Here is a 27,321-nt window from a genome sequence, read left to right as displayed (position 1 = left end):
AATCTGCATGACTGCAAGGAGAGCATAAGAAGACAGAGACATGTCAGAGGATACAGAAAAAGTAATAAGATGACGTAGGTAAATGGACAGAGGTAGAGAGGCAAGTGGAGCAAAAGCAAGGAGTTCAAACTTGGCATAATGGAAGTAACAGAGGGGCAGGAGTAAGCACTTCAAACTTTGTATAACCGAAGCAACAAAGAATGGAGCAAGGCCGAGACATAACAGAGGCTGAGCGCAGAGATAAATAATGAGGAGCGAAGGTAAACAGACAGGAGAAGCATTACAAAAGCAAGTAGCTCAGACTCTGCATGACTGATGCAAAAGAGTGCAGTGGCAAGCCAGTGAGACTACAGTCTAAGGGAAAATAACAAGCAGCAGGTAATAGGAGAGAAGACAATGGCCGACAGAAACAACTGAGCATATAAGGACACAGATAAAGAAGACAAGAGGACACTGATGGATCAATGCAAAGAAGCAGATAAACATTGGACAGCAAGACTGAAGCAAAGGAGTTTGGTAGCAGTAGGAAATTAGAAAGACGACGGAAGACAGAAAATAATAAAGAAAGGTAAATTGGAAAGAGCGAGAGAAGGAGAGCAAAGACAGCAAGCATTGACATAGCCAATAGGTCTCGCCTCTGGGACATTATAAGTGTTTAGCCATGCAACAGTTGATGTTGCACCAAGGATATTGTGCTGCATAATTAAATACTTATAAGGTCCCAAAGGCGAGACCTATTGGCTATGTCAATGCTCGTTATAGAAAGAAATCAAGCTGTTTGTACTTAAACCAAAAAAAGTTATGTGAAACATAGTTCACAGTGTCTCAGAGCAGGGATTCGACTGTGACAACATGAGTTGTTTACCACTGGCATTCTGGGCCAAACTGAATTCCAAGCACTCATGTTTGAAACTTTACTCGATGAGGGGTTGCAGTCCAAAAAGATTCCTCAAAGAGGTGGTTTAGGCTAGAAACTCAGAAGAATGTATAAGGGGTTTCTTCATCGTTCCCTGTGGTTCAGGACGCTACGCTGCTTTTGGGGGCCTCAGCTCTTCAAACCCACGGGACTGCGAGGACCACGGAGCATTGCGCTCCGCTAACTGTGCTCACCTGTTCCTCTTCCTAATGCCCCGCCCCCTTTCCCTATTTATTTTCGTCCACGTATTTCCGCAGCGCGGATCGCAGCGCGGGCGAAGCCCGGGCCAAGGGCGGGCCCGTTGTAGCCCGTTTGAGCCCGCAAGAGTCCGGTCCGGGCCACCACCCTTTCACCCACGGACTTGTGTGTAGGTTCTGACTGGGCTCAATATTTACATTGTTTGCATTGTTTGCTGGTTGTCAGGGTTTGGCGGGTATAGCGGGTGTCAGACATTGTATGACTTAGTTGTGGGTGCTCCAACGCTTTTTCTCCTATATATTCTGATTTAAGCGCAATGGCTACCAAAGTGGGCAGGAATCTTGTTCGTAATGATAACCTCACGGGCACACTAGACAATTTCATCATCAGAGCTAACTCAGTGATAGATCAGGGCATAGTTCTCATGGAACGTAGAGTTTCGCAAGAACTTGCACAGGCCAGACGTTCTTCTCTGGGTCCTCTAGCCTCTGCCTGCACCCCCCGAGCTATCGAGGGTACTCCCAACTGCCCAGGCGCCAAACCATCTACACTCCCACTGACCCAATTCATAGATGACACACCACAAAGTGATACTACGAGTTGTGATGAATTGCTAACATCACCGAAAGCTAGATCCCCTCCACCGCTGTGCTTAGGTCCTACCCTGCGAAATAAGAAGGTTAAAACTTTGGTAATGCCTCCTAAAACCAAGCCCAAAGCTCTTAGCGGGAAAAGAACCTATCTTGGGGGAACTAAATCCTCAAAGCGTCGAGGAAATCTAACCACTGTAGCTCCCACCATGCTAAGTGAAGTTTCCGAGTCATGTACCCAGCACCTAGCTCCCACTACTGTTACGGTTGATGTTAGAGCCTCTCACAACACCTCGCTTCAAACTGATGGGGTTGTAACAATCTTGCAACTTAATTCATTGCTGCACACCCTACTTGCTCCCATTACAAAAAGGCTAGATAGCATTACAACCCACCTGGCACAGCTTGAGACCCATATCAAGGGTGCATTTGGTAACGCCCATAATACCACACACTTGCAATGCTCCTGCCAATGCACCCACAATAGTAGGACGGATGGGATAACACAAGCTGCACCTTTCAATCACCCAAACACCCAGCCACTGTCCAATCACTCTGTAATAGTTCAGGTAGCTCCAGATCATATTGCCAACCCACCACCACTACAACTCGAAGACAGGCTCTCTAACACCCAACAACCAGTTCCCAATATCCCAGTATCTGTTCTTGCGGCAAAAGGTAGTGATAGTGGAAGATCGTCAAGGAGGGGAGTTTCGGGAGAGGTACCTGGGTACACTCCGACAATTGATTTACCTCCCGAATCATGCCCCCTTGTGGTCATACTCACAGGCGTTCCTGAAATTAGTGACGCTACCACAGAGGATTTTAATTCCCTAAAGAACAAGACGATGCAATGGTTGTGTATTCACAGGCCCCTGCCCCCCCACGTTAGTAGTGAGATTATCATGGTCAGAAGGGTGGGTTGGATAGGTCACACCCCCAAAACTATACAAGGTGACTGCGTCATAGTCAACTTCAAGGATCCCAGAACAGTGGAGTACATCTGCAGTTGGGGATCCTCCCGCATTGAAACCAAAATCGCAATTTGCCCACTCACCTCTTTTTACCCTAGTAAATCTGCGATCCGGCAAGAAACTGAATGGATCCTTGCACCCCACTCCCGATGGGGGCGTGTCGGGAAATTGAGGCGAGAAGCTAACACCTTGCCTCGCCCCTCTATCCCCCTCTATAACAGGTTCAGCCAGTTAGATCAGGTGGACTGACTGGATAGGCCGATAGATGGAACCCAGGATTCCAACCAGAATGAGGTAACTCGTGAAGGCAACATGCTTCCCTGTCACAGGGAGGTTCCTTCCCCTCCTGGAGGGATCTGTCTTGGCTATTCCCCAGAGAGATGCGGCTGTAGTATCAGTGAGCAACATCTCACAGAAAAACCAGCCAACGATAGTATTGCTCCCGCGGACCCCATTGAATCCAACCCACTGGAGAGTCTATCCCATTCGCCTGATCTCCTACCCCTACCCATGAGCCACGTACAGCACATGACCATAACATCCTGGAATGTGGCGGGATTAAGCACCAAACTCAAGTGCCCTGAATGGGGCACCTTTGTAGATACTTTCGATGTGATCTTATTTCAAGAGACTTGGGCCAGGGAGGGAGCCCATAGACTGGGGTTTGTGGCCTTTAACACCCTGGCGCGTTGGGGAGGCATCGGGAGGCCGTCCGGTGGCCTGACTACGTGGGTTGGTATCCACCTGGGCTGCAAAGCAGAACCAATCCAGACCAACTCAGATGACATTTTATGTGTCTTAATGACATGGCCATCCTCTTTTAAACTAGCACTAATCAATGTCTATTCCCGCCCTACAGCACTGGCAAGGGAATCCAACACCATCAGGGAACTATCAGTTTTTCTCGATTCTCTGAATCGGGAAACTCAGTATATAATTGCAGGCGATCTCAACTGCCACTACGAGCCCTTAATAGGGGTGAACGAGGGGGCCCTGATGGTAGAGGATGAGTTCTGGGGAATCCCCCCCTGCAACTCTGCTCCGGCAAAGGCTTGGTCTCCACTAGCCATACAGATTATGTCCCTTACCCTCCACAACTCAGTTAGGGCGGTCAATGGTAGAAAACCTTCGGACATCCCTTCTAGGTGTACGTATAACAAAAAAGACCACGAATCCCACCTAGACTATGTCATGGTCGAGACCAGGCTTTGGCCAAAGATCGTGGATCTGGAGGTACTGCCTAGGACGGACAGCGATCACAACGCCCTGGTGTTAAAGATGGTATCCCCCTTGTTTCAAGGCGACCAACTGAAGTGCCAATTGACCCTGGCCTTGTTCTATCCAACAATAGGCGGCGAGTTAAATGGGCGAAACTGCGAGAGAAGAGAGATGCACTCTCCAGCCTATATTCAACTATCCTTCCTTTTCTTACCATGGCAAGGGACATCTTGATTGCAGGAGAGCATCCCGTTCCTCCTGTGAACTTGCTTACTCTTCACCAGGATCTGGTGGACACGTTAGCCGATATTTTTAATCCAACTGTAACAAACAACAAACCTATGGTGCCCCGCCCTTCCTCCTGGTATAATGCTGCGTGCAGGAAGTCAAAAACTAAACTGGTAAATGCAATTAAGGATGGTACTGATAGCTCAATCCTTCGTGCTTTTAGACGCTCCTATAAGGAAGTAATGGAACAGGCAAAAATTGCCTGGGATTGGGAGCGCTGACACAATCTTGCCTCTGCACTCACTAACAAGGAATCGCGGAGATTTTGGGCAATTGTGAATTCAGGGACTGCTGAACCCCGCAATGCAATAGAAATAAACCTAGATCCTGGGGTTTGGGAATCCCATTTTAAGTCTCTTTATGCAGTAACCTCCGACCTAGACGTCCTGCCCATACATTCCCATAATCCTGGAGATGATGAGGATGAAACCCTGGAATTCACCCCTGAGGATATCACCATTGCCCTGGGAAAACTGATGTGGGGCAAAGCACCAGGAATAGATAAACTTCCGGGTGATATGTTTAAGGAACAACCCATGATTTGGGCCCCGTACCTGTGTGCTCTATTTAATACTATCCTGCGAGGTGCAGAAGTTCCAGGCTCATGGTTGGGAGCTGAAATTATACCTATTTTCAAAAAGGGATCACCCTTGCTCCCAGTAAATTACAGACCCATTAGCCTCATTGATGTCCCCCAAAAAATATTTGCGCAACTTATTTTAGATCGCTTGCAAGAGTGGATCAATGAGAACGAAATTCTGTCCCCCTACCAGGCTGGTTTCAGGAGCAAAACATCTACTACGGATCAGTTATTCCGCCTAGTCATGCTGTACTGGAAGACTGTCACAATAGAGGGTGGCAGCCTCTATATGGTGTTTGTTGATCTCCGCTCAGCATTGGATACCGTGCCAAGGGGGAAATTGTGGGCTGTTCTCCGGGACCTGGGAATACCCAATGCTCTGCTGGACATACTAGTGAGATTGCATACACAGAATTTTGCACAGGTCAGGTGTGCGAGGGGAGGAGCTTTGTCTGCGAGGTTTCCGGTAAACAAGGGAGTAAGGCAAGGGTGTGTCCTTGCCCCTACCTTGTTCTGCCTATATGTGAATGGGTTGATCTCCTGCCTGGATGCAGTACTAAACAACGACGCACCTAGGCTGGCAGGTAAGAAAGTCGCGGCCATAATGTTTGCCGACGACACTCTTTTACTATCTAAGTCACCCATGGGGATACAGCGCATACTGGATGGGTTTCATGAATTTTGTATCGATCACGGTCTACAGATCAACGTAGACAAAACCAAATTCATGATTTTTAATCCCTCACCACGCACCAGGCCCCCCCCCTATCTTGGACACAGTCTCGCTAGAGAGAGTGCGGACCTTTCAATACCTAGGTGTCACATGGAGCGAAAACCTTTCCTGGGCTCCCCATCTCTTAAAATCACAGCTCAAATTAACCCAAATAGCGGGTGGAATATTGAAAATGAATAATGTCTCAACATACAAGCCCATAAGCCCAGGGCTCGAAATTTATAAATCCAGGGCAAGAGCAGCGGCCTCATACGGTGGGGAACTATGGGGGCATGTTGTGAGTCCCGAATTAACCAAAGCGGAGAACAGATTCTTGAGGCAGCTGCTACTGCTCCCACAAAGTACTCCCCTCATTCCTTTAAGGCTCGATCTGGGTTTATTCCCAATTCAGGAGGAACTATCTATAAAACCCCTTAGATTCTGGAGGAGACTATGGCTAACCCCTGAACTTATACAATATAGAACTGAACTTCAGGAAGTACTAAATCTGAGCAAAGCTGTGCACATTCCCTGGCTCTCCTATGTTAAACATGAACTAATGTTAATGGGTCTTGCAGACATGTGGCACCAGCCAGCGATTGCCTGCATCGAGATCTCAGGGAGCATGACTCATGTAATGGTTCCATGGTAAATTCATTCTTAGAGATAAAAACCGTATACTCTTTTGAGGATTATTTGAATGTAATTTACCCATTACTGGCTAGAAAGCTATATATCCAATGGAGGTTTGGCTGCCTCCCCCTTGCATGCCTTACTAACAAGTGGTCTAGCACCGGGGTTTCCAAATGCCCAGGCTGCGGCACGGACATAGAGAATGATTGTCACATCCTATTCTTCTGTCCCATGTACAGCAGAGCCCGGAAGTACTGGACTGTACCAGTATGTAGGAACCTGGGCTTCCGCAAATATGCAGATGCACTTAGAATTTTCAAATCGAACACAGCAGGTTATATTGTGTTTGCACTCTCTAAGTATCTTCATGCATTTTGGATAAAAAGGAGCTTCATAATTCGCAACAGTGCCTAGACAAACTTGGGTTTATCAGCCCTAAATTTTAGTATTGATGTTTTTTACTGTGTATTTTAATGTACTGTGTTTTATATGCTGCTTTTATGGCCGAATCAGGTCGAAATAAAGTATTATTGAATTGTATAAGAGCCTCTATGGCCTGTTAGTAAGAGATTATCCAGTCAGTGCTCTACTATTTGAAGGACAAGAACTTCCATACAAACATAAATCATACACATAACATGAAGATCAACAACAACAACAAAACAGACTTGTCCTGTTCCCTATGTCACACTGTTTCTGTGCCACTCTTGAAATATCCAATGGCCAGATCCAGAGAGTTGTGCTGAAACAATTTTTCTGAATAGGAGGTGATGACCAGGACGATCAGCTCACTAAAAATATAGGGGTTCTAAAACATCCTGGTGTGTGCTTTGTCGAGTTGCTGCTGGCTTTCATTGCTCAGATTTGGGGTGTTGGATATGCACGCAGGGATTCCACAGTTTGCATTTCTAGCCTTTCATTTACTGTGCTTTTCCCCTGGCCCATCGAGCTATCCATCGCTAACCCTCTTGAGCTGCACCTTTTTTCTTTGATTGTATTAAGTGTACCCTAACCTCCTATCCCCCTCCCCATGGTTTGTTTTGTTTCAATAAAAACGTTTTAAACATAAAACATCCTGGTGTTACTGAACAAGTGTGTGTAGCAAATTAGCAAATAGCTTTAAGAGTGGAGCTTGGAGGTGGAAAAGGTGGTACTGCAAGACATTTTTTGTGAAAATATGGCTCAATAGTGAATTATATTGCAATATTCTTGAACATATGAATAGATTGTGACAACTCTAGCTAAAAACGAAATACGTAAAAAAGAACATTAACAAAGTATTTTTTAATATTTGCAAACTTTAAAACAAAAAGGTATATGTTACAATGATGCCTTTCAAGTGCCTCATTCATTAATTCTCCTAGGATTCGATCTCAAGAGTGACAAAAGTTTGCTGTCCACAAAATGTAAACATAAATACACATGACAAGCAAATGTGCAGTTGTTTGTTAAAAGTTGTTCTCTCTGCTTTTCTAAATTACCACTAAGCTGTCAGCACTGGGGCTCACAACGAAGGCTGCAAGTAATGAAAACAAGCACTGGCATAGCCAATAGGTCTCGCCTTTGGGACCTTATAAGTGTTTAGCTATGCAACAGTTACATAACTAAATACTTATAAGGTCCCAAAAGCGTGACCTCTTGGCTATGCAAAGCGGCTGTGCGGCCACGAAAGTGAAAGTAATCGCGGTAAAGTGTGGCGCGCGCGCCCGCGCACATGCACTGTAGGTCTAGGCTGGCCTGGTAGCACTTTTTGCAGCCCTCTCAATAAGTCTCGCCAGACCAGCGCATGCGCTGGGACAGGCGAGACCTAAAAACAAGAGCGGCCGCAAATGCAGCTGCAGTGTCCCGCAAGTGGTGTGCGCGCGCTCGCGAGCCGGTGTGAGGAACAGCAAGCCTTAGGTTGGAAGTCAGTCCGGAGCGATTGCAAGAGGTCTTTTTGAATAGTGCAGCGCATGCGCGCTGCCTCGGCAAGACCTAAAAACTTCCCACTCAGCAAGTTTAAGCAGCAGAGAGTGGCGCAAAACTACAGAGGAAAAGATCACACAGAGAAACCAATGAGAAGAAGCAGGTAATTAGACTGAGAAAAAGAAGTATGCTGGAATCAAGAGAGTGTAGGAGGAAACCCAATGGGGAGCATGACAGAGGGTGGTAGAGCAGCTGAAGGAACAGAGGAAGATGAGAGTAACAGAGACAGAATCCTCGCTTTGAACAGAGACAGACTGCAAGAAATGGGTGGAACAGGAAATGGAGGACACAATGTTATCCATTGTGAAAACAGGAAGTGTGTGTATTGGAAAACATCAGAAGACTGGGAACTGGGAAGGTTGAAGAGGAAGTTGTGCTGCTCTTCGCCATCAGGAATTCTGACAGACACTTATAATAAACGGCCTACGGCTAGGAAAAAGATTAAAGAGCACTCGCCTCTCAGATCTTCGCTGAGCAAAACAATCTACACTCGGATCAACATTTGGGTTTCGCCCAGGAGGAGGCACAGAATCAGTCTTGTTACCCATTTGGATTACACAAAATCAACAGTGGCAAGAATACAGTGGCTTCTCTACTACTTTCAAACTATGACTTTCTCAACAAAGCCATCCTCCCAAGGCATAGAGTGTGCCCCTCAGATATCGTGCTTTGCAGTCTCGCAATAGGGGAAGAAGTGCTACACACATGCAGTTACAATCCCAATAGGCCCCAGTCTAGAGAATGCTTGCCTGGCTGCTGCCCGGTATCCAAAGCTTTCTGATGCTCATACAGAGAAAGGGATCCCACCATTCCACTGGAGTCCCACCCCTCTCCTCGCAACGGTTGTGCTCACACAGTTTAACACCCAAGGATTCTAGAGTTCACCTTGCAAAGGCAAGTGAAACTTTCAAACACAGTTTCCTCCTTTAAGTAAAATGAAAGTCTGCTCAACTACTAATGTAGATCAATCTGTGGAAGCGTACTGACGGACCATCTTCCAACCTAGCTAGCATGTTCAATGTGCCTACGGCTTCTCCGATCAACTGACCCCGTGGTGGAGTTTAGAGAGCACTGTAATGATACTGAAAGTGGTGAAGAGGGGTAGAAGAGAAGGGAGAATAAGGGAGTGTTAGTTAGCTTTCATCAAGGGATGCACCACTTGTTTGGTTTGTGATCATCATTGGAGGACAAATAAAAGTCCTCTTGACGTGGTCCAGTCACCTGAGCAAGCATGGCAAAAAGTGGCTCTGCATTCGCTAGTCCTTTTCAATTTCTTTGCAGCGAAAAAATATATATTTGCCCTGGTTGACTATTTTCCCTGATGGATTTATTTGGATTTCACACTCATTCCCAACATTGAATCCTTTATCAAGCATTTGAACAATAGGTTTCAGATTGACGGGCCACCAAGGAAAATGGTCAAAGATAACGGCAAGCATTTCACCTCAGTTTTGAGGTTGCACTATATTCACCTACCTCCAACGGCTTAGTCGAACGCATGAATAGATTTATTAAGGAAGGTACTCAAACAGCAATTGCAAGTGGGGTTGATGTAGAAGGTTTTCTTAAACATACATTATGGTCATACCCTGTTACACTACATAGCACTACAGGCTTTTCGTCTTTCATACTTCTTCGCAAAAGACTACCTAAATCTTATTTATGTCCTGATTGGATTACGAACATAATAGAAGAAACTTTTAATGTCACTAAACAAAAGTTGGTATCATAAGTTGTGAAGCAACAAAATCACACCAAGGACGAGGTTGACCAGAAATATCGTGTGAAGGATGGGCACCTCAACATTGGTGATCTGGTTTTAATCAAGAAGCCCAAAAGAGTTACAAACGGTTCACGCTTCCTGTCCAAATTTCAAAACTCTCCAAAGAGCGGTTTGAAGTTTGGATAAAGGGTAGTCGAGCAGGAGGAGTTTAATTCAACTTCCACCTGATCAGGCGAGTAAGATTGTGGCGGTCAAGGGTATCAAGGTAATGAGGTTAGTCATCAAACGTCTCTTGATGCCTCTTGGAGTTCCGACCCCCAGGTACCTCCAGTCATCACACCTACTTCCAAAGTGTCGGCCGCCCAGCCTGACCACAGTGGAGTCCTTGGCTCTGACGGGCTCAGAGAAGTTTTGATTCAACACAGAGGGACAAGGAAGCCAACAGGCTAAGAGACAACCCCCAGCCCTCCAAACATACCCGGGCGGTCCAGGAAGTCGCACTGCCCCATGTCTGCGATGTCCAGTCTCTTCAGCAGCAGCACCAGGTGGCTGAGGTTGGCTTCAATCACCTGTGGAGGAGGGAAGTCCGGCATGCACGTGTCATAGAACTTCTCAGTGTACAACCGGAAGCAGGTGCCTGGGGAAAAAAAGGGACAACACTTAGCAGAGTCCACACCGAGGGGGAAAAACACAGGACATGCACGTGATGAAGACAGGAAATAGAATGTTACTTAGCTGTTACTGCAGTGCTCAGAGAGGCAGCTCTATAGCTTCACATTCAATGAACTACTCCTTGTTAAATTGGCAACGAATGAGAATAAAAACATATTGAACAAAGCAGTAACGTAAATATTTCTTCTAGTTCGATAGCCATTCACTGCATCTTTAAAGCCAACCGCAGGCCAATCAGTTACAAAATAAACTAATAAACCTACCCTTTCCTTGGGCGAGGGGGCGGGGGGGAGAATTCTTCAGATTCTCATGTACACGAGTGACTAAGAAGACTTATGTTTCATCTGAGAGGAAGATGGGCTGTTGGCAAAGCTATGAAAAATACAATCCATGGAGAACTGTAGTTAACCCTTCCAATGCCAGGGTGTTTGCGCACCAGTATGTGCAAACTTAAAAATTTTTTTTTATAATAATTAGGTCGTACAAACATAAGAAATCCTTTGGTCACCCACGTACATTAGGTTCTCTCTGGCGCATTCAAGGCTTTATACTGGTGCAAACCCCACATCAAGTAATCAAGAGAATTGATCACTTGTCCCGTTTTTACCAGGGTCTAGGGTTCATGCCATCTAAAAATAACCCCGATTCACGTATTTCTCATAATAGCAGTGTATCTTGGTTATCCGCTTTTATTTCTTACGAGAAAAGCATCGTCATTGAGTCTTGGGTGTGCTTTCCTCCACCGGGAGGGAGACCAACTGGTTATTCGCAGTAGTAATCAGGGTTGGTGATCAGGAGTGGGGAGGGTGAGAGTGGAGTGAACTTAGAATTGCCTCCTCGCCACTGGTTCAAATGTATTGAGTCAGGGGTGGGGCAAGATTAAAAAGAAATGCGGTGCATGAATAGAAGGGCTACTGATCTATGGCACCTGTGAAGAAATGGGTGGTCGAGCGGTCGACATGATCTCCATGCATCACATCACTTTTGACCACGTCAGTGCAATCATCAAGCAAGTAAGAATAAACATGGCAGTGGCATCCTTATGTGAACTAGTAGGTGCTCATTGGAGCTATAAAGGAAGGAATATGCTACTTACCAGTATGCATCTGTTCTTGGCATATAGAGCTGCAGATCTACACACTTTTGCATAGATCGCCATCTGGTGTTGGGCCCGGATGTTTGCAGTTTGTTTTTCCTCTTGGAAAGTCTTTGGAAGTCACGAGGTCGGGGACTCCTCCTTTGGATCGTATTGCGCATGGGCTTCGGCTCCATCCTCAGATTGTTTTTCGCCAACAGGGAAAGATGGAGCGTAGTAATAACAGTGAAGAAACCCATGTGTGTTGTATCTGAATAAGATAGACTGGAACAGATACAGGTAGCCGGGGAGGCGGGTGGGCATGTGTAGATCTGCAGCTCTACATGCCAAGAACAGATGCATACTGGTAAGTAGCATATTCCGTTCGAGGCATATGAGCTGCAGATTACACACTTTTGCATAGACTATATAGCAGTTTCCCAACCTTAGCGGCGACCACCGGTATCTGTTGCAGTGGTTTGAAATAGTGTTTTTAGTACAGCCCGGCCCCCACTAGCTTGTTGCTTGGTTTGCACATCTACACAGTAATGTTTAGTGAAAGTGTGTGGTGTTGACCATGTAGCTGCTTTGCAGATATCATCTAATGGGATGTTCCCTAGAAAAGCCATAGAAGCCCCTATCTTTCGTGTAGAATGGGCTTTAGGGGGGGGAACGGATAGCGTTCGTTTTGCTTTGTGGTAGCAAATCTGGATGCATTTTACAATCCACCTAGCTATCTCTGATTTTGAGATAGGGTTGCCCTTGTGTGGTGGAGAGAGAGAGAGAAACAGTTGTTTGGTCTTTCTGAAAGGTTGTGTTCTTTGGATATAGTAAAGTAAGGCTCGTTTGACATCTAGCGTGTGTAGAGCCCTTTCTGCAACAGTTTGAGGTTGTGAGAAAAATACCGGTAATTCTACCGATTGGTTGAGGTGAAAAGGGGAAATGACTTTAGGAAGGAATTTTGGGTTGGTACGGAGAACAACCTTGTTCTGGTGCATTTGGAGAAAAGGTTCTTGTATGGTAAGTGCTTGTATCTCACTGACCCTTCTAAGGGAAGTGATGGCTACAAGAAAAGCTGTTTTCCATGTGAGAAATTGCAGTTCACATTTATGCAAAGGTTCGAAAGGCGGTCCCATTAGCCTTGTGAGAACGATATTTAAGTTCCACACAGGTGAGAGTGGTACTCTGGGTGGAATTACTCTTTTGAGGCCTTCCATGAAGGCTTTAATGGCAGGTACTCTGAAAAGTGATAGGTGCTGCCCGTTTTGTAGGTAAGCGACAATTGCTGCGAGGTGTAGCCAAATGGAGGTATATGCTAGGTTACACCTTTGTAGGTGGAGTAAGTAGCATACGATGTGTTGTATAGACACGTCTAGAGGATTGATTGTGTTGTTATGGCAATAAACAACACATCTTTTCCACTTGGCAGCGTAGCAGGCTCTAGTGGTAGGGCGTCTAGCTTCTCTGATGACGTTCATACAGTCAGGGGGAAGGTTTAGGTATCCGAATTCTAGGATTTCAGGAGCCAGATCGCAAGGTTGAGCTGAGCTAGGTCCGGGTGCCTGATCTCTCCATGGTTCTGGGTTAGGAGGCATGGTGAGAGGTGTAGCTTTAGGTGTGGTACTACCGAGAGTTCGAGCAGCGTGGTGTACCACGGTTGTCTGGCCCATGTTGGAGCTACTAGGATCAGTGTGAGGGAATGCTGTTGTAGCTTTCGCACCACTAATGGCATTAGTGGGAGAGGTGGAAAGGCGTATGCAAATTTGCCTGACCAGTTCATCCATATCGCATTGCCTTTGGACAATGGGTGTGGGTATCTGGCGGCGAAGCTTGGGCATTTTTTGTTTTCGTGGGTGGCGAAGAGGTCTATATGAGGATGCCCCCACTTGTGGAAGAATGGGTGAAGAACTTGTGGATGCAGTTCCCATTCGTGCATTTGCTGCGTTTGTCTGCTGAGCAGATCTGCCATGGTGTTTTGTATGCCTGGGACGTGTTGTGCCAGGAGAAAGATTTTTTGTGGAATCGCCCATCTCCATATGCTCTGTGCTAAGCGGGAGAGCTGGGGAGAGTGTGTCCCCCCCTGTTTTTGAATATAATACATTGCAGTCATATTGTCTGTGCGAATTAGGACTGCCTTGGCTGAAATTTGTTTCTGAAACGATTTCAGGGCTAGAAAGATTGCCAACAACTCCAGATGATTGATGTGGAGTAGCCTCTGTTGTGGCGTCCATAGACCTTGCACTGTGAGGTGTAATAGGTGCGCTCCCCAGCCGGAGAGCGATGCGTCCGTTGTTAGAATCACCTGAGGAACCGGGTCCAGGAACGGTCGCCCTTTGGAAAGGTTTGTGGTGTTCCACCACTGCAGAGAGCGATGGGTGCGACCGTCCACCAACACCAGATCCTTCAGCTGTCCCTGGGCCTGGTTCCACTGGCGTGCTAGGCACTCTTGGAGTGGACGCATGTGAAGTCTTGCATGAGGCACTATGAAAATGCAAGACGCCATCATCCCTATTAGTTTCATGAACACTCTTGCTGGGAGAGAGTGCTGAAGAAGGAACTTTTGGCGCAGGGCTTGCATGCTTGCGATCCTGGCTGAGTTGGGATAGGCTATAGCTTTTGAGGTGTCTATAGTGGGACTTTTGTGTGAGAGGGTATCAAGTGGGACTTTTGGTGATTCACCGTAAAGCCTAGCTGGTGGAGTAGTTGTATGGTAGTGTTTGTATTTTGTACACACTGGTGGTAGGACGCGGCTTTTATGAGCCAGTCGTCCAGGTAGGGGAAGACGTGAATGTTTTGTCTTCGGAGGTGTGCTGCCACTACTGCCAGGCATTTGGTAAACACCCGTGGTGCGGTTGTGACCCCGAAGGGGAGAACCTTGAACTGATAATGTTGGTTGTCCACCACAAATCGGAGGTACTTTCTGTGAGCCGGGTGGATTGGGATATGAAAGTATGGGTCTTTCAAGTCCAGTGGAGTGAGAAAGTCTCCCTGACGGAGGAGTGGGAGAACTTGCTGAAGAGTTACCATATTAAAATGGTCTGAATGGATGTATGCATTTAGAGGCCGGAGGTCTAGAATGGGCCGTAGGGTCTCGTCTTTCTTCGGTATGATAAAGTACAGAGAGTAGACCCCTAGATTTTGCTGATCGACGGGTACCTGCTCTATCGCGTGTTTTTGCAGGAGGGAGAGTACCTCTTGTTTCAGAAGTGTGGTGTGTTCTTGTGACATCGCACGGTGTCTGGGTGGAATATTTGGGGGGGTAGAAGTTGGTTCGAGACAGTACCCTGACCGAATAATTTGGGTTACCCATTTGTCTGATGTTATGGCTTCCCAGGTGTGATGGAAGTCCTGTAGTCTGCCCCCGACCGGAGTGGAATGGTCTGGGGGGAGCGGGGGAAAGTCATTGTGTGGGTGGTGTGGCAGAACGGGCGGTGTTGGTTTTGCCCCTGCCTTTATTATTGTTCCCTCGATATCCACCTCTTTGGTAGCCCTTTGAGAAGGTATTTTGAGGAGGGGACTTGTAGGAAGTGGAGGTGTTATCGGAAGAGTAACCTCTGCCAGAGCCTCGAAAGGAGGAACGGCGAAAGGAGCGTCTAGGGGTTTGTGATTGCAGGGCTCCCATAGACTTCGCCGTATCCTTCTTCATTTTTTCCAGGGCTTCGTCTACTTTTGGGCCAAACAAGTGTTGTTGGTCAAAGGGGTGGTTTAAAATAGATGCTTGGACCTCTGGTTTAAAGCCTGAAATTCTGAGCCAGGCGTGACGGCGAAGCAGGACACTGGCGTTTATAGCCCTGGACGCCGTGTCTGCTGCGTCAAGTGCGCATTTGATAGAGGTGTTGGTAATAATCTTCCCCTCTTGTATTAGCTCATGAGCCTTATTCTTATATTTGTCCGGGAGATGCTGCATGAGAGCCTCCAGCTCATCATAGTGCGCTCTATCGTACCTTGCCAGCAGCGCCTGTGTGTTGGCGATGCGCCACATATTGGCGGCTTGGGAGGCAGTGCGTTTGCCTGACGCATCTAAAAGCTTGGACTCCTTACCAGGTGGTGGGGCCTCACCAGATGACAGAGTTGGAGCGCTTCCTAGCTGTGGAGACCACTAGTGAGTCTAGGGGCGCAGGTCCCTTAATATAGACAGGATCCGTGGGGGCTGCCTTGTACTTTTTCTCTATTCTGGGGTTTAAGACCCTAGCCCTAACGGGGTCTTTGAAAACCTCTGTGGCATGCTTGGTCACCCCTTTAAGTATGGGTAATATAGCGGTGGATTTATCTGCTATGTCAAATGTGTCAAGTAGGAAGTCTTCCTCAACTGGATCACTGTGTAATTCCACCCCATGGTAATGTGCCGCCCGTTGTAAGAGGTGGTGGAACCCCAGGGAGTCCTCTGGTGGAGACGGTCTGGATGGATAGAGATCATCCTGAGGCACATCTGGGACATCGGGATTGTGATAGTCCTCCCATGGGTCAGGTGTTCCCGGAGGAGTGGGGTCCTGCGGGGCATCTGTGGGATCATAGAATGGATCTCCGTGGGCATCAGGGTCTGGAGACCGGGTTGGAGATCGGTGAGGCAAGGGTGGAGAAGGTGGGGGAGTAGGTGGAGGAGGAGGAGGTGGAGGTGGCGGGGAGGGTACTCTGAACGGGGATGTGGCAGAGTCCTTCCGTTTTGGTGGTGGAGGAGGAGTTGGTTTGTCCAAAAGTCTTTTCTTGACAGACAACATTAAGTGTCCAGTCCTAGGATCCTTTGTTAAAGTCTTCTGAAGAGGATCCGGTGCGAAAAGCTCCTCCGGCACCGATTCGTCCATCGGTGCCGACGTTTTCGGAACCGAAGGCTTTGTCGGTTTATCCGCGCCGTGCTTTCTTGGGGTGTCCGATTTTTCGGTCGGCGCCGAGGCAGGCTTCGACACGGAAGCGTCGGTGCCGAGGGGTTTGTGTTTGGTCAGCACCGAGAGGTTAGGTTTCGACACCGATGGCTTCGGAACAGAACTTGTTTTCTTCGGCACCGAAGAATGAATATGCTACTTACCAGTATGCATCTGTTCTTGGCATGTAGGGCTGCTGACATTCATATCTGTGCATAGATCGCCGCCTAGTGTTGGGTCCGGATGTTTGCACGTTGTTGTCCTGGAAGAGTCTTCGAAGTATCCTGAGATAGGTGACTCCTCCCCTGGACTACAGTGCGCATGGGCATCCTCTCCATCCTCAGATTGTTTTTCGCCATTGTGGCAGTGATGGAGTAGATACAGAAAGTGATGACCATGCTAAATAGTAATTCTGAGAGCTGCAGCTGCTACAGGCGCCGGGGAGGAGGGTGGGCGATATGAATGTCAGCAGCCCTACATGCCAAGAACAGATGCATACTGGTAAGTAGCATATTCAGTTCGAGGCATGTGGGCTGCTGAATTCATATCTGTGCATAGAATACATAGCAGTACCTCCTATTAGCGGCGGCTACCAGTGCCAGCTGCAGCGGTCTGAAAAAGAGTTTTGAGAACAGCCTGTCCTACAGCTGCCTGCTGTTTTGAGTGTACATCTACACAGTAGTGTTTGGTAAATGTATGTATAGTGGACCATGTGGCTGCTCTACATATTTCCTGTAAAGGAATGTTTCCCAGGAAAGCCATGGACGCCCCTAACTTACGTGTTGAGAGGGCTCGTGGGGGAATCGTTAATGTGAGTTTAGCCTTTTGATAGCAAATTTGAATACATTTAACGATCCATCTGGCTATACCTGCTTTGGAAATGGCGTTGCCCTTGTGCTGTGGGGAAAAGGCAACGAAAAGTTGTTTTGTCTTCCTGAAGACCTTAGTTCTGTCTATATAGTACATGAGGGCTCTCTTTACATCTAGTGTATGGAGCATTCTCTCTGCTACATTCTGTGGATTTTGAAAGAAGACAGGCAGTTCAATAGTTTGATTCATGTGGAACTGCGATATTACTTTAGGCATGAATTTGGGGTTGGTACGTAGTACGACCCTGTTTGCGTGAACCTGTATGAATGGCTCTTGAATGGTTAGTGCCTGGAGTTCACTAACTCTTCTTAACAAAGTGATTGCCACTAGGAAAGCTACTTTCCAGGTGAGGAATTGAATCTCACATGAGTGGAGAGGTTCGAAGGGTGGACCCATCAGTCGGGTGAGGACCAAGTTGAGGTTCCACACCGGTGCTGGTGGGTGTCTTGGGGGAATTACTCGTTTAAGTCCCTCCAAGAAAGCTTTGATGGCAGGCACTCTGAATAAAGAGAGGTGCTGCCTGTTCTGGAGATAGGCTGCTATTGCGGTCAAATCGATACGTATTGAGGTGTATGCCAGATTGCATCGGTATAGGTGTAAGAGGTAACAGATTATATTTTGAATGGATGCGTCTAGCGGGTTAATGTCATTGTTGTTGCAATAAATGATAAACCTCTTCCATTTAGCTGCATAGCAAGCTCTGGTAGTGGGTCTCCTGGCCTCCTTAATGATCTCCATACAGTCAGGTGGCAGGTTTAGGTAGCCAAACTCTAGGACTTCAGGAGCCAGATTGCCAGGTTCAGCTGTTGCGGATCTGGGTGCTGAATTTCTCCATGGTTCTGCGTCAAAAGCGCAGGTTTGATCCGCAGCCTTTGATGCGGCACCACGGAAAGTTCCAGAAAGGTTGTGTACCATGACTGGCGTGCCCATGTTGGAGCAACCAGGATGAGTGTCATTGAGTGCTGTTGCAGTTTGCGTGCCACCAGCGGTATCAATGGCGCTGGGGGAAAAGCGTACGCAAATCTGCCGGACCAGTTCATCCATATCGCATTGCCCTGCGACTGTGAATGTGGGAACCTGGCGGCAAAGCTTTGGCATTTTGCGTTTTGGCTTGTCGCGAATAGGTCTATCTCTGGATGACCCCACTGCTGGAAGTACAGTTGGAGTACTGATGGGTATAACTCCCACTCGTGCATCTGGTGGCTGTGTCTGCTGAGCAGATCCGCCATCTGGTTGTCCTTGCCGGGGAGGTGTTCCGCCATGAGGAATATGTTCCTCTGAATGGCCCACTTCCACATGCTCTGAGCCAGATGAGACAACTGTGGAGAGTGTGTTCCTCCCTGTTTCTGTATGTAGTACATGGCAGTCATGTTGTCCGTCCGGATCAACACGATCTTGTTGCACAGATGTACTTTGAATGCCTTCATGGCTAGGAAGATTGCCAACAGTTCCAGAAGGTTGATGTGCATCTTCTTTTGTTGTGTTGTCCATAGTCCCTGCACTGTGTAATTGAGTACATGAGCTCCCCATGCCTGGAGAGACGCGTCCGCTGTCAGTATTATTTGTGGAACAGGCTCTTGGAACGGTCGGCTCTTGCAAAGGTTTTGTGGATTCCACCAATGCAGAGAGTTGTATGCCCGACCGCTCACCAACACTAGGTCTTTTAATTGCCCGTGAGCCTGATTCCATTGACGTGCTAAGCACTCCTGAAGCGGGCGCATATGTAGTCTCGCGTGTGGGACTATGACAATGCAGGAGGCCATCATGCCTATCAACTGCATGAACACTCGCGCAGGAAGGGAGTGTTGGGGTTTGAACTTGGAAATCAGCATTTGGATGCTGTTGATCCTCACTAAATTTGGCTGACCTGTGGCTGCCAGAGTGTCTATGGTCGCACCTAGGTACTGTTGTACGTGTGCGGTTTGGAGATGTGATTTTGGGTAATTTAGTGAGAATCCCAGACTGTGAAGAAGCTGAATGGTGCGGGACATGTGGCTGGCACATTGCTGGGCTGACTTTGCCTGAACAAGCCAGTCGTCCAGGTAAGGGTAGACGTGAATGTGTTGCCTCCGTAGATGTGCGGCCACAGTAGCTAGGCACTTTGTGAAAACTCTGGGTGCTGTTGTCACTCCGAAGGGGAGGACTTTGAATTGATAGTGCTGACCCTGAATGGTGAACCGGAGATATTTTCTGTGTGACGGGTGTATGGGTATGTGGAAATACGCATCTTTGAGGTCTAGCGTGGCTAGGAAATCTCCCTGTCTGAGGAGCGGGAGAACCTGCTGTAGGGTGAGCATGTGAAAATGCTCTGAGAGAATGTATTGGTTGAGGGGTCTCAGGTCTAGGATAGGTCTGAGTGACCCGTCCTTTTTTGGTATTAAGAAGTACAGAGAGTACACCCCTGTTCCCTGCTGGTGTACGGGCACGACCTCTATTGCGCCTTTTTGCAGCATACTTAGCACTTCCTGCTGTAATAACGCTAAGTGCTCTGAGGACATAGGACGGTGCCTTGGCGGTATGGTGGGTGGAGTGGAGGTTAGTTCGAGACAGTAACCGTGTTGGATAACATCTTTGACCCACCTGTCTGTGGTGATGGAATTCCACGTGGACAGGAACCGCTGGAGTCTCCCCCCGACAGGTGTTATGTGGTCGGGGGGGGAAGGGAGAGGGCGTCACTGTTTGTTCTTAGGGGAGGACCTGGTATTGCCATAACCGCGTCCTCTGCCCTTGGTGCTGGAGCCACGATATCCACCTCGGGTGTTTTTATTGTAGGAACTCTGTGTGCCCCCTTTATTATAGGTTTGCTGTGCCCCCTGTCCTCTACCTGCACCTCTATTTCCGGGGCGACGAAAGGAGCCACTACGAAATGTCTGCATTTGCAGAGCCCCCATTGACTTCGCAGTGTCCGTGTCTTTTTTTTATCTTTTCTAAGGTGGCGTCAACCTCCGGTCCAAATAAGTAGTCGGGGTTGACCGGTTGATTGAGGATGTTATTTTGGACCTCAGGTTTGAATCCGGAGATTCGTAACCAGGCGTGTCATCGTAGCATGACGCTGGTGTTTATTGCCCTTGCAGCAGTGTCTGCAGCATCTAGTGCACACTTGATGGATGCGTTTGTGAGCAGTTGTCCCTCCCTGATGAGGAGCTCCGCTGCCTCTTTGTACTCGTCTGGCAGGTGTTGGAGTAGGGACTCTAGCGTGTCATAGTGTGAGCGGTCGTAGCGAGCTAGGAGGGCCTGTGTATTGGCGATGCGCCATATGTTTTCTGCCTGGGCTGCAATCCGTTTGCCGGAGGTCTCTAAAACCTTGGACTCTGTCCGGGGAGGAGCATCACCCGTTGTCTGCGAGTGTGCCCGTTTGCGAGCATTGGCAACCACAATGGAGTCCAGAGGCAATTGGCTCCTAATGTACGTGGGGTCCCCAGGTGCGGGTTTGTATTTCTTCTCGATCCTGGGGTTTATTACCCGTGCCCTGGTGGTCTCTTTGAAAATGTCCTTTGCTGGCTTGAGGACACCTTTTAACATGGGCAGAGTTTTTACAGTCCTCTCGGAGGATGCGAAAGTGTCCACCAAGAAATCATCCTCGATAGTGTCTGAGTGGAGTTGCACTCCATGATTGGCTGCGGCCCGTTCAATGAGGGCGTTGAATGCAGCAGTGTCCTCTGTGGGGGACGTTTTTGCGCCATAAAGTTGTGTGTCCTGTGTATCCAGGGCGGCACCTGGCTCTACGGGGTCATCCTAGACCTGATCAGGGTGTTGCTGGCCCTCAGGGTCCATGTCTTCGGGGTATGTGGCGTCGTCACCCATGTAGTCCCCACTGCATCCATGTCGGAGTGCGTTGGAGAGAATGATGGATCTGTGTAAGAGGTGTGGATGCGTTCATAAAGAACTGGTTCCGATTCCGCCGGCATTTTTTGTTTTAGAGGGATCCTATAAGAGTCCAAAGCGTGCCCTGAAGTCATCTTCCGCTTTCGGAGCATAAGCCTGCCGGTGTCGGCGTCGATGAAGTGGGAGGGCGATGTCCCAGTAGTCGAGTGTTCGGTAGATGGGGACCTTGTCTGGGTAACGCGGGTTCTGATTTCGAACATCTTCGGCGCCGTGGATGGCGGCAAACCAAAGGTGATGTTGGCCGGTGCCGAAGGTGCCTTCTGTGCCCGTTTCGGTTCGGAGCCCGACGAGGTCTGGAGGGCTGCCTTTTCCCTGATGCGTTGCAAGGACGCTGCCACTTGTTGCACCTGGAACGCCGACGGTTCTTTGGCGCCGAGAGGTTCCGTCGAGGCAGGTGTGGACCTCTTCGAAGTCACCGGGTCATCGAGCCGAGGAGGGGTAGTAGCCGTTGACGGCGTCGATGAATGTACCTTAGTAGGTGCCCTCGAGGTGGATAGCTATGCAGTGGCCATTTTCACCTTGATGGCTGGTGCAGAGTGCTTCGGTGCCGGGGGCCTTGGCGCTTTGACGGTACCGATGGATTTTCTTTTTGGGTCGGCGCCGACATCGGCTGCAGCGAGTTCGGCACCGAAGTCCCTTTTGGTGCGGTCGGAGCCGACGGGTTTGGCTGGCGTCGAAGGTGTGGTGGTCCTCGAGCCGACCAGTGTCCGTTTCACTTTCGGTTTCTGTTGAACCGGTGCGATGATTGGTTTCGGTTTCGTGGTAGGGAAACCAGTCTTTTTAGGTAACAATGGCTCTCGCTGAACGTCCGTGGCCGGGCCAGAGGGCGGGGCCGAGGAACTGCGGGATTGGTCTTGGGTAAGGCCCGAAGGCGATCCCTCGACCGGAGCCGTCGACTGATTCACTGGGATATCCTCCATTTGGACGGGTAGGCCTTGCTCCTCGCTGGAGCTACCTTCTTCGGCCCCTAAGGCCTCGTCGTAGTCTCCTACCTCATCGTCTGCTTCTTCCCTGTGAAAAAGCTCTTCATCGACATCTTCCGATCGGGAACCGTGTTCGGAAGTGGGGCTGGAGGGTGTATTTTCCACGCTTTCGACATCTTCGTCCTCGGTGCTGAAGATGTTGGTCGGGGCCGGGGCCGCTTGCTGCGCTTCCAGTCGCGCGGCTCGTCGATTCCGTAGAGTCTTCTTGGATCGGAATCGGGCACAGGCCATGCATTTCGATTCGTCATGATCCGGTGAGAGGCATTTGTTACACACCGGGTGGACGTCGATATGGGGGTATTTGGCGTGGCAAACAGGACACCGCTTGAATGGGGTCCTCGATTCCATCGTCGAAGGTCGGTCGATGGTCGGATTTAATGGATCCGAAAAGTTGTTAAAATCGCTAAACTAGCCTTGTAAACTGTCAATACCGATCGGGAACAGTACCGTCGAAAACTAAAGGCCTTTTGGCCTGAAACTAGATTTTCCTAACTTGAGTCAAGATAAGCACATCCGAACCCAATGGCGGAAAAAAACAATCTGAGGATGGAGAGGATGCCCATGCGCACTGTAGTCCAGGGGAGGAGTCACCTATCTCAGGATACTTCCAAGACTCTTCCAGGACAACAACGTGCAAACATCCGGACCCAACACTAGGCGGCGATCTATGCACAGATATGAATTCAGCAGCCCACATGCCTCGAACTGTTTGTCGGCGCCACTAGGAGGCTGGCTCGAGCCCGAGCCGCCAGGAGACTTGTGATGCTTTTTCACCGGGCCCGAAGGTGGGGTGATGGAAGCAGTATGCTTGGCTTTCCCTAGGCCAGGAGGCGAAGGGGCAACCGGAGTCTCTTTCGGTATGGGCGCAGGTCGTGGAGGGGGTAGAGTACTCACGACCCTCTGCGCCGGTGGGATCTCCTCCACGTCGGAGTCGTCAGCCTCGGAAGCGCTGATGATATCTTCCTACTGCTCGGTGTGCTCCTGTCCCGAAGCTCCGGTGTCTTCTCCGAAGAGGTCAGGTGGAGCCGAGGTCGATGAGTGCGCCATGGTGCGTCGAGCTCGTCGATCCCGAATAGTCTTTTTCGATCGAAAAGACTTGCAGGCGGGGCAGTCTCGGGCCTCGTGTTCGGAGAGAGGCAGAGGTTGCACACGTGATGGAGGTCGGTGTGGGGAAATTTAGACCCACATTTCGGGCACTTCTTAAAAAGGAGTCCTTTCCATCGGCCGAGACCAAAGTCGAGATAGGCCCGAAGGCCGCCGCCGATGTCTGGAATCAAGGAAGTGCCGAAGAGAGAGATGAAGAAGTCGATTTCGTCTAAAGAATCTCGATGGACGAGGATTTTTTGTCGATGGTCGAACTGGAAAGGTTCGAAACCGGAGCACGAAGTATTACATCCGAGCCCGATGGCGGAAAAAAACAATCTGAGGATGGAGCCGAAGCCCATGCGCAGTACGGACCGAAGGAGGAGTCACCAAACTCGTGACTTCCAAAGACTGTCCAAGAAGAAAAACAAACTGCAAACATCCGGGCCCAACACCAGATGGCGATCTATGCAAAAGTGTATAATCTGCAGCTCATATGCCTCGAACACAACAATTTCTTTGTGGTTTTTATATTTAGAAAGGATGACTGAAATACAAAAGAAAGACGTTTTGACCCTAGCAAATAGCCTAAGTTGAGGAAGTCAAAAGCGGGTCTTCATCTGGACTGGAGGTGTGTAGGACAGCCGAATCTTCGAAAGTAGGCAGACTCCAAATTGGCGAGTCAAAGGAGCCTAAAGGTGAAAGGCACCAGTGGGGTCATCCATCTGGACGTCAAAGATGGAATAGGACCGGAATCTGAATGTCGAGAAGAATCACAACACTCAGAGCCTGAGTGGCTGAGTTGAGAGGTTAAATGACAGTCAATGTCCAACTGGTGGTCAGTATGAGTCAGGAAGAATCACGGCAACACGTAGCATTAAATGTCAAACGCAGCATCTCTGTTTGATTAAGGCATCATTTGGTATCTGTAGACATCTGGACGGCAGCAGGATTCGATGATCTGGTAGCAGCATTGGCCCTGGTGGGATGGGCCTTCAGTCCTTCTGGAGGGTGTTTCTTGGCCAATACTTTGTTGGTTTGAATGCACAGGACTGACCACCCTGTCAGAGTCCTTTTCTGTACTGCATTGTCTCTTTGCCCAGAGGATACTACAAAAAGCTGATCATCTTTGGTGCGACTGATGTAAAAGCTGAATGCTTTCTTGGGATCCTGCTGATGAATTCTCTCCTTTTGAGCCTTGAGGTGGAGCAAACAATCTTGAAAGAGTGATGGTTTGTCCAACTTGAATAGAAATCAAAGCCTTTGGCAAAAAGGCTGCCCTGGTCCTCAACACCACTTTACCTGGTGGTTCAAGGTGGCTGCACATAGAGAGCTTGGAGTTCGCTCACACGACGAGGATGGAAACTATTCAGATTATTTTCAATGCCACAATAAGCCATAGTCCTTCAAGTCTACATGTCGCAGCTGGAGGTACACTTAACCAACCTGCAAGCTAAATTTTATGAACAGGAAAGTCAGAACATATGTAAAGTGTCATGTCTATTTGCTGTGAGACGAATAAAGGTGAAAGTAACGAAGCTTGCCATCCACTATCGAGGCAATGATGGGCTGTAAATTCACAACTGAAGGTTAATGGCACAAAGTGATTCATAATTAGGATTTCATTTTTGAGTTTGAAAATCAACCCCAAATTTGCATCAACATGACCGGCTTTTTGTCAATGAATTCTTCTATCCTTGTATGTGAGCTCTTTCCAAACATCACTGAAAAAGGTTCAGGCAAACTTTACAGTCATAGGAAATCAAAATGATCCACATAGTTCCTATCACAGGGACACTGCTCAACTGCACAACCCATCTTTCAGCCACTTGGATGCATCCCGTACACTGCGCATTACTGCATTCGGAAGTAGGTGTTCAGAGTTTGCAATTCTTAGCACAAAAACAGAGCCTGGTGATCAGAAGGATTAAAGCAGAGCTTCTTCTCACCTGGCGAGTCTCCAAGCACCCGCATCCTGCGCAGCGCCGCCTGGCTCTTACTGATGGGTCTCACAACTTGAGAATCCGCTCGGATCCGGGGATTGTAAACCTGGTGTGAGAAGCAGAGTAGACAGATGGGTAGAAGTGTAGTGGCAGGGAGGAGAGAAGCAGCATGAGACGGACACGTTACTGTACGATTTCTACTGTCACCCATCAACGGTTCATACAAGTAAAGTGATGCTACTGACATGACATAGCATTTTGGGCAATTTTTTTAAGACAAACTAAACTACAGCCAATATCTGCCCTCAAACTCAACTCTCAACATATTACCACTTCCCTCGTATCACCCCCAACGCCATTGGTCAATTCAGTCTCAAGGAGTGGGTCTTCCTTTGGCATGTTTCAGTTAATCTGCATTCAGGGAAAAAATATTTTCATCGAGACAAAATAGTGGCATGCAGTAGCCCTGAGAAATTGTGTTTTAAGTGTGCTGTGAAAGTTACAGTTTAAAACAAATAAATAGTTTCTACAGATGCTTGTGGTATGTTCTGCACCATCAATGAATAAACACACCGCTCTTACCAAGAAGCAACATGATTGCACGTCCAGTCTTACGTCAGGATCTTCACTGACCGTGCTACACAGAAAACCATCCCAATGCAAAGAGCCCTTCAGAGAGTGAAGACGGCCCAGGACTGATCACAAAGACATCCTCTGGAGACCTTTAGGAGATGACCAGAGGACCTCCTATCATGAACCTACCCCAAAGGGTCTTCAGGGAGTGAAGACCAACCAGGATTGAGTAACAAAGACATCCTCTGGAGACCTTTAGGAGATGACCAGAGGACCTCCTATCATGAATCTACCCCAAAGGGTCTTCAGGGAGTGAAGACCAACCAGGATTGAATAACAAAGACATCCTCTGGAGACCTTTAGGAGATGACCAGAGGACCTCCTATCATGAATCTACCCCAAAGGGTCTTCAGGGAGTGAAGACCAACCAGGATTGAGTAACAAAAACATCCTCTGGAGACCTTTAGGAGATGACCAGAGGACCTTTTATCATGAATCCACTCTAAAGGGTCTTCAGAGCGCCTTCCACTGGAGCACCTCTGGAGATTCCAGGAACATATTTCACGAGCTTGGTGCATCTTTGAAGTACACCTTGGTAGATCTTTATGGATTCCATTTGCTTGAACTCATCCAGATTTGCTCCGGTGGAAATCTTTGTGATAACAATACGACTGGTGGAAATCAAAAAGGGTCTGGGCACCTCCTACTTTGCTCTTTATGGAACCATTTGAGTCAGATCAGAAGTGGCGTAGTCTGCCACCCTGAACAAGGCCACACAGCGTTCAAGGCAGAAAACTGAGGACCGCTTAACCATCTGCGAGGAATGCAAAAGCATTCGTCTGAAACTAGAATACAGAATCTACATTCACAAAAGCGCAAGCACAGCTCATGTGTTAGGAACTGCAATGTGTTTTCTTCATTTCACACAACCTTAAACAAAAGTTGTTACTGCTGTAAATAGCAAACAGAGATTGCTGGTTCTTTACACTAAAGATGTTAATGAGAAAGCAGTGACATTCAGGAGATCATGGCTAGAAACCCAAAGTTGTACAATTATTTGATTTTACATCCTCAAGCCTTTGTTTTTTGCATGCTAGAAAAGAATGAATGATTTAGTTTTACTGCCAGGTTTTCCTGAACACGTATTTCAAAGACCACAAATTCACCTACAAATTTCTCTGCAAACCTTTGCACGTCGCCCACAATTTATATCAGCATCACACTTCAACTGCTTTTACAAATTATTCACCCTCCACGCCAAACACTCAGATCTCAAACAGCACAAAACTAAGGGTGAGTAAGACATGTACTCGTAGCTAGAAGGATCACTCTTCAAGGTGGGACGGTCCAGGATCCTAGAACCTGTCCAGAATCTTAGAGGGTTCTCATCTCACGAGCATAAAACGACCACTCGAAGTTCTGTAGAGCTTCTGTAACATGCTCTTGGTCACACCTTTACTGAAGAGCCGTACCAGCCTTGGCAGACACAACCACCCAGTCAACAGCCCATAACCAGTGGTCTCCATACCTTTTTTTTATGCCAAGTACCCTTTACAAGAGTATGTGCCCATCCATACCACC

At 48.1% G+C, this 27,321-nt stretch overlaps 1 protein-coding gene across 1 annotated transcript in view; it reads right to left on the bottom strand.

The window, feature by feature from the left end:
* Positions 1–27,321, bottom strand: part of LOC146863457 (ATP-dependent RNA helicase homolog DQX1-like) — a 322,272-nt gene that overhangs the window by 49,382 nt on the left and 245,569 nt on the right. Inside the window, exons 6-7 of the mRNA XM_085642888.1 lie at positions 25,174–25,273; positions 10,276–10,434 (exon numbers count right to left, since the gene is read on the bottom strand). Coding sequence (XP_085499014.1) covers positions 10,276–10,434; positions 25,174–25,273 — 259 coding nt within the window. The remainder of the gene's footprint in view (positions 1–10,275; positions 10,435–25,173; positions 25,274–27,321) is intronic.

Source organism: Triturus cristatus, chromosome 2_2 (assembly GCF_964204655.1).
Source record: "Triturus cristatus chromosome 2_2, aTriCri1.1, whole genome shotgun sequence".
Lineage (NCBI taxonomy): Eukaryota > Metazoa > Chordata > Amphibia > Caudata > Salamandridae > Triturus > Triturus cristatus.
This window is presented reverse-complemented; position numbering and strand designations above follow the sequence as displayed.